The sequence below is a fragment of the Apteryx mantelli genome, chromosome 3, assembly GCF_036417845.1.
Source record: "Apteryx mantelli isolate bAptMan1 chromosome 3, bAptMan1.hap1, whole genome shotgun sequence".
In the NCBI taxonomy this organism is placed as follows: domain Eukaryota; kingdom Metazoa; phylum Chordata; class Aves; order Apterygiformes; family Apterygidae; genus Apteryx; species Apteryx mantelli.
The window spans coordinates 113,282,624-113,293,665 of NC_089980.1; the positions used below are offsets into that span (position 1 = coordinate 113,282,624).

The 11,042-nt window shown below is 42.2% G+C and overlaps 1 protein-coding gene across 1 annotated transcript in view; it reads right to left on the reverse strand.

Annotated features, from left to right (window-relative positions):
• AGPAT5 (1-acylglycerol-3-phosphate O-acyltransferase 5) overlaps nt 1-9,488 on the reverse strand; it is a 61,081-nt gene extending 51,593 nt beyond the window's left edge. The window contains exon 1 of the mRNA XM_067294208.1: nt 9,149-9,488. Within this exon, the coding sequence (XP_067150309.1) occupies nt 9,149-9,367 (219 nt within the window). The 5' untranslated portion in view covers nt 9,368-9,488. The remainder of the gene's footprint in view (nt 1-9,148) is intronic.
• Nucleotides 9,489-11,042: the final 1,554 nt, after the last annotated feature.

Consider the following 11,042-nt stretch of genomic DNA (forward strand, 5'->3'; position numbering starts at 1 on the left):
GCTGGGTTTTGAGGTTCCCAGTCCTACCAGCATACATTAAACAATTTTTGGCAGTACTTAGTGGATTTGGGAGCTTTGCTTCTAGATTCTGATTAGGTTTACATATAGTTTGGGCACCTAGCTAAGGAGGCCAGGCAAGAATGAAGAAATTGGTGTGTTAAAAGCTATTTGGGAGACCTTAAAAAAAAGTGTAATTTAACTGTTTCAGGGTTGGTAACAGAAAGCAAGCAAGAATTTTCATGATCACAACTTCAGACTTTGTCAGCTAAATTCTGAATAAATCCTATTTTCAGTGCCTAAATCCTTATTGGATCTTTCTGCAAATGACTGGCTTTTGATCACAAAGCAATTCTATGACACAGACCACACAGCAATACACAATTGCAATCAATGTTCATTTGGGAAAGCCATAGTCAGAGCATCTAAATAAGTTTTACCATAAATTGCCAGTAATTACATTTTTTAGCAAGTACTGTACGTATTTGAAATACATACAGCACATCTGAAAGGTGTTCTATTTATAAGCAGAGATTTCAGCTAAAGGGTTTTTCTGAAGATCTGGTATTCAGGTGCAAAACCTGAATACGCCTTTCAGCACAAGAGTGACAGCATTCCACCTGCTTCATTAGGAGAGCAATTAGGAGAGCTACCTTATATAAACCTTTGGCACTTCTGAAGATTATTTTTCCACAGATTTTTATAATTTCCTCCAAAGAGAAAGGAAAATGACCCACACTCAATGCAACTTTCATTTGCTTTGTTACTTTTCCTTGGTGGAAGGTACATAATGTCCCAAAAACGAACTACAGTACCTTGGTCCATTAAGCATGTTCTGAAAGTCTTACCCTTTGTGTGCCTCACATCAGGCAGAAGCAGGAAACCTCCTGGTAGTGATGTTTTTTGCTGTGTTCCTTTAGCTAGACTTCTTCATAATAGGAACTTTGCTTCTAAATGTCAAGGACTTCAAGGAGGAGTTGACTAAATTTATCATCTGTAATACTCCTGCACGTGTTTCTATCAAGTACGAAGTGAACCGGTGCAGTTATCAATGAGTCACCATGCATGGGAAAGAGAAAGATTAAGAATCCTCCTTGTTCTCTACTTGTGATTATGGAATAAGATTTTCCAAAGTGCCTCCACACATCATTTTCAACAACTACTTAGAATTTGAGCACTGTGGACTTTCAAGGAGAAGCAAGGACAGAAGAGAATATCCAGGCAGACAGCTGAGCTAGTTGCAACAAATCTGGCTCTAGACCTGAACACAGTAAACTTGAATCAGCCTCAAAAAGTAACTATTTTTAGAACCACTCAATATATTTGCACACCATGTGAATGAGCCTGCTCATCTGCAGCTTGCTTGGAAGTTTGCGCTATGTTTGCTTACATAACAGAAACATGCGTGCCATCAGGTTCCTAGCAGCTTTAGCAAATGCGACAGGGTACGGTTTTCCTGTCATCCCATAAGTTCAAGAGGAAACATTTACAGCAAATACCACAATACAGTTCAATGTCTTCCAAAATAATTATTCTTCTTAGCATTTGGATATGTGCTCCAATGCAGAGATTCCATCAAAGCATGGGTAGCTAGTTTTAAATTTAAAATCACACTAGCATGAGCCGCATGACTTCTTATTTCCACACTGAAGAGTGAGCTATAACAGGAAAGAAGACAAATGCTATGTGACAAAAGTGAAACGAAGAAAAGAAGAAAGTAATTTCCCTGTTTTCTTATCCCAAACATCTTCACAGCGTAAATCCAAGTTGACAGAACAATGATTAAAGAAGAATAATTTTTTCTCCTGAAAAGTTATGCTTCTTCATAATTGTAATGTCAAAATCCTTGACATCTGAGCCTACTTTATCTAATGCAACTAAGAAATTGAGAAAAATGAATGATACTTTGTAAACCTTAAGTAAATCATTTGAAATAATTGGAGACAAATGTTTAACTATGATTAGATTTTTCTTTTAGCAAGAACAGAGTCTGACGATATAGCACCAAGAGGAAAAAACTTCTCAATTAATGATCATCTTAACATAAAGGTTATAGCTGTATTACGTAATAGGAAGAAAAGGTCAAGGCAGGGCACTGTAGAACTCATGGCCTAGCATCTACCCAAATACAGCTAGATGCAAAAATAGGGAAGTATAATAACCTCCTACTATATGTAGTTTAAAAAATATATAATTTAAAATGTGATAAATAATATTTGCATTTCCAATGTAGCAAACTACGTGAAATTAAGACAACTTAGATTAAGAACTGAATATGCTATAATTCTTAAGATATTCAAATTAAAATATATTTAACAGAAATTTTAAAATCATAGTGCAAGCTTGTGAAACTTACTAGCTAAATACTTGGAATGAGATTTTAAAAATGCTTTCAAACCAATCATTTCAATCTTTAGCTTCTCCTACCTGACATATACTTGACTTTTTAGGATTGCCTTAGATATACATGCTCACATTTAAAAAATAGCTACAGATATTAGTATTAAATTGCAGACAGTATTAGATAAGGCTGATAGAAAATTTAGATTCAGTTGTGACTTGCCAATTAAAAAAAGTATGCTAGGCAACTCTCCACACAAACCTTCTAATCTATTAATCCAAACAGTAATCAGCAGCAACTAATACTTGATTTCTAAAAATACTAAGAGATCTCAGTTTTAATTCATGAAATACTTCGTATATTGGGGTGTAGGGAGTAATGAGGACCAGTAGTAAATGCAGAATCTCACCATAGTAAATTCTTTCTAGACTGCCTTAGTGTCAGAAACTACAACATACCAAATTTCTAGCTGATACCAAAATACCAGAAGTCACAAGGGACTTCATTTGCACTTTAAGGATGGTAGCCAAAGGCAGTCACAACAAAAATTAAGCAAGACATATGCACATATATTTGATTAAATATCCAGAAGAGAAAGAGCACAAAGCTCACATACCTAATGTTTCTCTTTGTGCTACCTCACACCACAGTTGAACGTAAGAGTCTAAAATTAGGCATCCATCTCAATTTGAAAGCAACATCCCTTAGCCTTAGCAGGTATCATTTAATTTCTGCTACAACTACACACAAGACTTTGTTGTATACCGTAAAAGACACATTCTCCTGGAGACAGCGGCTCCCTGAAATTTCTAATAAGACAAGCTAGGGTAAATTCTCTTCATTTAGCTAGCATTACAGTGGGAAAATTTCATTATGAAAAGCAGGGCTTCTTTCAAAAGTTTATCACACAACAATAAAGATTAGATTAACTTCAATATGTTCTCCTGTTATCTCCAATCTTAACATAGCTTCACAAAATGTCAATATTAGTAAGTGCTAACAAGAGTTGCTGTCGCCCAATAGTATCGTTTTCAAAGTGTGCTACAAGCTATACCCAGTGAAGGACTTGGACTACCAAAATGCAAAGCCCTTCAACTCTGTTCAGCTTCCACCTAATCTTGGAGGTTTGTCTTGTCTTCAGCTCTTTGCCTTCTAGCTTGGTTCCTGTACCACCCCAGTACTGTTCCACTCTTGATCTGCCCGGTCAGGTGCCCAGTCTGGGAGGAGTGCTCAGAGAACACAAGCTCGCATTTATAAAACCAGGCTCCTGACAAGACACAATTATTGGTACTTTCTTTCCAAACACAACTGCAGAAGGCTGAAGAGTGCTGCCTCCTTTAAATTTGCCGGTTATGGCACTTGTACATGAAATGGGTCCTCACCTTGAAGGGTGGTCACTTGCATCTAAGCACAGAAAGTAGTTAGAAAACAAACCTTCACCGTGCTTTGATGAAGCTGGATTGTCATGCAGCAATGCAAGTACAGCCTTCCCCCACTTTGGAGAGGGAAGAACTCGGTGCCTAAGAAATGAGAATCCATCTCACCAACAGCAACCAGCAGCACTTCTCTGAAGTGAATACATTGTAGCTTTGACACTAGACCTGTGCTGCCTATTTCGCTTTCCACATCCGCCCTAGGGGCCTCCTGAATTACCTGCTGCTTGGTGGAACAGCTTCAAAAGGAGTAACAGAGAGTGCTTGCAGTAAAAATAACCTAGTCTGGCTAGGCTGCCGTCTTGAGAATAAAGATGGGCACAGAACTTGAACTCTCACTTTTAATGTGAACAGGCTGATGGTTAGGACACTAAGTATCTATCCCAATCCTCAGTCACTTAACTCTCCTCACAGATCTAGGAAGCCAAGACATTAAACACTGCCTGTATTCTGCTCTGCAGGAAGGTATAGTTAGAAGTTCAGCAGCACAGTGTCTCAGTAAAGTTTTAATTTGCTCTAACCCTAGGTAATTTTCAACCTTGTTGAAACACAGCACTCCAAGCTTCAATACCAATCCAAAGAGCACATTGTATTGTTTAATGGTTACCTCGTATATTTTTAAAAATAATTATTAGAAATATCACAGCTCTGCTAAACACCAGTGAGGTAGCACCTGATTCTCATGGCCCTTCCAGAGTCCTGTAATGACCATGAAAATTAGAATATCATAATGCCTTTAATGAAAGTACCACTTCCGACAATTGCTATTCAAAAGGAGGTGGGGGTAAAGAAAGAGCTGACACAAGCACTGAACAAAACCCTTGCACATTAATTCTGACGTGGATTTTATTCAATTGTCAAAATCTTTCAGATGGAAAATGATCCTTTAGGAAGCAGTCCAAGTGATGATTTCTTTAATATTCCTTCACTGCCACTCAATGCAAAATATCAAGCACAATTACAACACACAAAAATGAAGAACATTTAGTCCTCATCTGATCTGAAGTATGTGCACAAACACAATAGGCATTAATTTCATCACTGTGACAGCAACTGGGATAAGACTCTGAGGGTCACAGAAAGATGACAGGATTCATCATATTGAATTACTAGCCCTTTCAGCCCTTCAAATGTCCTAATCAGATGCATATTTTCAGTCATTTTGGTTTTCACTTTTTTTTTTTGGTTCTATGTTAAGACACAACTGTTTATTGTTTGCGCTGGGCTGTATGAAATGTAAGAGTCAGAACTCCCTAACACAGTAAAGACAAAAGCAGTAAGACAACCACACAGTTCGCATGCTATTTGATGATTCAGAAGCTTGGGGCCAAATCCACACTTAGCACAAGCAAATGCAAGTCCTCCAGTGCACCTGAATTGCACCTGTTTGTGTCAGTGACTGCTTTGGCTCATCACTGATTAACATCCTTTGCTCTCTAAGGCTTTCTACTCACTTTACAGAGAGTTCAAGCCTCTTGCATATATTCTTCCTAGAAGAACATTGTAGCACTTTTGAAGCTTACAGCAGGACAGGTGGGAACCACAACAATTGCATTTGCACCAAAAGCAATGGGAAAGGAGTAGGACCATTCTCTGTTCCATTTTTCAACTGACTACCTCTACAGATTTTCTTTACTATGGGTTTATAATCCTGAAGATTGCTAGAGAGCACTGTCATAATGCCATGTATAGATTAATATTGTATATTTATAGCTCCTTATTCCTAATAAAATTCATGGATACCTGCTAAACTTCAATTGCACACTGCAAAATTTACATAGTTTTATAGGATTTCACTTTAGTCATGTTTCTGTCCAATTTACCTCATTTACAGAATTGATATGTTCTGGGTTGTCTTTTTTATACTCTAAGCACAGCTTCTTCAGTCTTCTTCAGCCAACTCATACATGATGACCAGTGATAGGACTATTTTGGTAATTCATTAACAGAACTCTAATATTATTGGAAAACCTAAACAGTTCCCATCTCAGATCAAATTCTATCCAGGCTTTGCAAACAAGTCTTTTTGGTGGAAAAATTAACAGAACTGACCTAAAATTTAAAAAGGGAAAGTATCTCTTGTGTGAGAAAGTAAAACTCTTATAGTTATTTCATGAGCCATTCTCTAGAATATAAATATTCAGTAATCATTCACAGCAATTGTAAGGCTTATTATTTTAGCTCTCAAATATTTAAGAGAAAAGGAACTATTATCCTCTCAAGATTCTCTCTCATGCACATATTACCTTATTTCATTGCATTTCACAACTGTAAAGCGTTTCTTACAAAGATAAAATGACTACATTGCATGGAGTTTTGTTTTAATAAACTTGGCTAAAACATCCAAGTCAGAGGATAAAAAACAAAAAAAAATGTTTGTGCGTATGTTTGTGAGGGAGAGACAGAAATCAGATACTTTATGGACTAAAAGCTGTTGATACACAGAGGCATTCCCTGGGCAAAAACAAACAAACAAGATACACTACTATTTCATTCAATCAAAAAACAATCTATGTTTAGGACCCAAACTAACTTCCAGTCAACTAACATTCCACTGACATTACTGGCAATTTCAACAAGATTATGATTTTAAGATCAAAGATAACAAATATTCACAGTAGCCTCAATGTTATCATACTGAAAATCCAAAACAATTCAGGCATAATTAGCCAAAGCCTACTGAACTGCACACAATCTTAAGGACATTTCTTACGTAGGATAAGACAGTGGCAGTGCTAAGAAAAAGTCACTTAAGGCTTTGATTTAGTAAATCGCTTAAGCATCTGTGTAATCCTAATGACTTCAGTGAGACTACGCATTGTGTTCCAGTATTCTGGTGGATGAGGTTGCTGGCCTCACATTTATCCTGTTACAAAATAAATAAATAAATAAATAAATAAATTCAATAAATTCAACTGATTAAATGAATAAATTAACAGGCCTGAAAAAATGTTAAATTCTTCCTCCTATGACTATTACGATGCCTTACTCTTGGTAAGGCTCTACAGCTGGTTTCATGAAATCACACAAGCTATTATTCATACATTGTTTTTTTCAGTAATTGAGTTTAGTGATGATACACTTCTGCATCCAGTCGCCTGTTCCATTATGCCAATGACATGCCTTAAAGCAGCCAATTCATCATAGCTCTCAGGTTACCATCCCAACCTCAAACACTTAGGCACATGCTTAACTTTCCACAGTGAGTTTCAAGTTAAACGAGTTGAGCGTTTGCAAGAGCAGGTCCTAGAGGCCATCTCATTTCTCCTCCTCAAATAAATGGGGGATATTTTCCAGTTAAATGATACATGAATCTTAAGGATTCTTCCTCTTACCTCTCTACATGTTATCACATTTTCCATGTTTTTAATTTAACTTTCAGTCTAAGTTACTATTTTCCTTATCCTGTGACACATACCATATTGCTTTTTGGCTCTCTTCTTTGTTTCTATCATCCTTTATTTCATCTTTGCCTGTATTATCTCCCCTTCCCCTAAGATCATCTGTTGCTGCACTGTGACAAAGTATCTCTACCTTGATCCTGTTCTGAATGATCACTTGTACTTTCTTTTTTCTGATATGAAGTTTTATCAATGCAACAAAAGGCGGACAGACAATGGTTGCCTTGTCATTCTCCTTTCTGTATCTTTACGTGATAGGCATTTTTCTGATAAAAGTGTTTACTGAAAATTCAAAGTGGTACCCACTCTGTTCACACTATTCTTAGGAAATCTGAATACTTTTATTACAGTTTATGTCTTGATTTTTAGTTCTCATTCTTAGAATGAGTTGAGTTAAGCTATTAAAATTACTTTAGCAGCTAATTACTGATGTGTTACTATTTATCAAGATACCTGCATTAAAGATGCTACATAAAAAGCAAGGCGGGTACCAACAATAAGTACTTAACCTATGAACTACTTTTTTTTTTTTTTTAAACAGATATGGAAACCACAAAAGAAGTTAACTAACTTAGACAAGATGCAAGGGTGAAGTTACAGGAGTTACAAGTCGAATCAAAGAGCTAAGCACCACTAAAAGATCTCACTTCCCTTGTGTATCCTTTCTATTCTCCCTTATGTCAAACTGTGCAATTCCACTCTCTCCCTTTAGTTGGCTTTGGGGGTTTCCATGAAAGTTACTATTAGGCTAGGCTTACTACGGCAGCTCAAGAGTGGAAGTTAGAGGAGATCTTGCCCAGTTTTGTAAGAAATGCTTCATGACACAGTGGCTGAATGCTTCAGCCATAAATATGAAGAAGGACCTATTTGCACTGGCTCTATGGCTTGCCAATCAACATGAAAGCACTTGTTATTCTTCAATCCTGCATGCCTACAGCTGACACTAACTTCACTTACACTTCTACATACTCAGCAACTTTGGAAGTCAGGTTGAGGCACTGCAGGTGCTTGTCATTTATTTAATTATTTTAAATGTAGAATTAAGAGTCTCGATATTTAGTTCTGCATTTACAAACTCATATGTAACTCCTTCAAACATTTAACATTTCATAGGCTAAATGTTAAATGAAGTGTTATTACTTGAACCCAAATATCCCTCTGGTAATACAACAGAGGCCTCCAATTCTGACATCTCAACTTGAAACTTGGGACCTCAGTGTCCAAGACACTGAATAATCACAACCCCAGCCTGACCAAAATTTAAGGGCCCCAAACTGACAGTGGACAAACTGCATGAAAACTGAGAAAGTGTAGTAGTTTAGAGGATAAGTAATCTATTTATTTAAAACTCATAGATGTATTAAGTACAATTATAGTTCATGATAATGTTCTTATCTACTATCAGTTTAATACTGGGGCTGTGCAAAACAGGCTACACGGTTCAGGTGTGCAAAAGGAGGCTGCCATTCAAATGCTGACAGAGCATGACCGATGTCACATCACTTCTCCAACCTGCAAAATGAACACAACACCAACACTCTGTGAAAAAAAGCATCATCAGAGCAGCAACACGAGATGCTAAAGGAGAGGTTCCCGTGATGGCTCACGGACTCAGAGCCCTTGCTCCTGCAGCCTGAAGAGCAGACGAGGGAAAGGCCGAAGCCTGCACCTGCTGACAGCGGCGGGCATTTCCGTAGGGCCGCGGCGGGCCCGCGGAGGCGAGCACGAGCCCCGCTGGCGGCGGCTCCGCGGGGCCGCCCGCCGCGCCCAGCCGGGGCAGCGCGGCGGGCAGCGCGGCGAAGGGAGACCCGGCGGCGCCGCCGCCCTCCCCCGCGGCACGGCGCGGCGCGGCGCGGCCGGCCCGCCGCTGACATCACCAACGGTCGGTGCCCAACGGCTCCCCGCGGCGCGCGCGGCAGGCGGAGGCCCCGCGGCGCCCCCCGCGCCCGCCCGCCCGCCGCGGGGCCGCGGCTCACCTGCACGCCCGTGTAGTTCTCGAAGAAGAAGAGCACCATGCTCTGGTAGATTGTGTAGAGGCGGTCGTCCACCTCGCGGTAGAAGCGGGCGGGCAGCAGGGCGGAGAGCAGGCGCCAGGCGCCCCAGGCCAGCACGTAGGTGGGCGCCGTGCCCATCATCACGGCGGCGGGCAGGAAGTAGCGCATGGAGTAGGTGTGCAGCACCAGCGACAGCAGCATCGTCCCGCCGCTCCCCGGCCTCACCAGGGCACCCACATGGGCAGCGGCCGCGCTCAGCGGGAGCCGGGCAGCGCCGCCGCCCGCATTGCGCGCCGCGCCGGGCAGACCGCGGGGCGGGCAGGGAGGCGGCGGCGGCGGCCGCCCCCGGGCGGGGACGCGCGAGCGGCGGGGGCAGCGGGCACCGGCTCCGGCTCACGGCTCCCCCCGCGCCGCCTCCGCCACCATATTGCCCAGCCGGAGGAGGGGCCGCGCCGGCAGGAAGGCGGCGCCTCGGCGGCCGCGCGGGGGCTTCCGGGGCCGGGCGGCCCGGGCGCTGCGCCCGCCTCAGCCGCGGCCTGGCAGCCGCCGCCGCCTCCCGGCCCTCCGCCAGCCTCGTGCCCGGCGGCGGCGGCGGGAGCGGGGCGGCGGGCCTGCAGGCCGCGGGCTGGAGCAGCCGCCCCGCAGCCCCCGACGGCGGGGCAGCACCGCCCCCTCAGCGCGCTCCCCGGTGCGCCGAAAGGGCCGCGGCGGTCCCCCGGGACCACCGTCCTCCCGCGGGGAGGCACCGGGCTGCTCGGCACCCACGCGGGACTGATAACCTGTAATTAGCGTTAATTCTAACTCACTTTGTCATAGTGTAAGCAGAAGTGGATTTCCCTTTTTTTTTGTTTTGTTTTCCTATGTGAGTCTGAAGTGCAGCACTAAGAAAATCAGATTCATCACTTTCGCCAACTTCAACAGTTATTGTCTGGGGCTTGTACATGTTTCACGCTTGCCAGCTTGTGTTTTGACTCACAAAAGTAGGCAGCTGCCTGCTTCGCTTGGGCTCATCCCTGGCCCCTAATGCAGTAACAGCAGCAGCCAGATGCACCAGCTACTTTTAAAGATTGCAAGAAATCCTGCAGAAAAGAATTGTGCAATAACCTGCCCAAAGAGGAAGTTTCTTACTATTACTTAGAGGATTATATATTCCTTCTTTTAAAAAAGTACATTTTATCCTGAAACTTGTGAAGATCCAGTTATAAAAGAAGTAGATGCTCAATACCTTCTGTTAAGATTCTGTTTCCTTTGCCAGACTTTAACCAGCAGGAGCTCTTCCCGTTGCTGTTGTTTGCCTCAGGCTGAACTGTTTTGTAAAGTGTGTTGAAAATTTTATCCTGAATAGGTCAGCAAAATGAGGCTTGGGGAAAGATATCGTGGCAACCTTCTCTTCAACCTGCCTCAGTGGTCCTGTGCTCTGCAGTAAGAACTGGTATTTGACACACATCATAGCTTTTGTGTCCGTAACAAGACTAAACTTCTCTACTTCCTTCCCCTCCTCCAAAAAGGACGGGGAAGTACTCCCAGTCCTGATCAGTTTGTACATATCTCTCCTCACTGAGTGACTGAACGCAGTGCCTGAGCTCAGGACTACTGGAGTGCAGTCACTTTCCCCATCGTGGCCTCTTTTGGCAGGGACGTTTTCTGCTCCAAGCTGCACAATTCTAGATTGGCTGAGCAGAAGACTGAGCAGGAAGCTTCTGTTTTGTGATGTCCATGTCAGGGCCACATGGAAAAGAAAGTAATTCTTTTAAAGAAGTTCTTAAGAAAGTAACAGGGAAGAGAAAATAATTCAACACAATACAGAGAAGATAAAGCTGAGGCCAGGAGAATAGAAACAGGTATGCAGGCACCCCAGGCCAGCACGTAGGTGGGC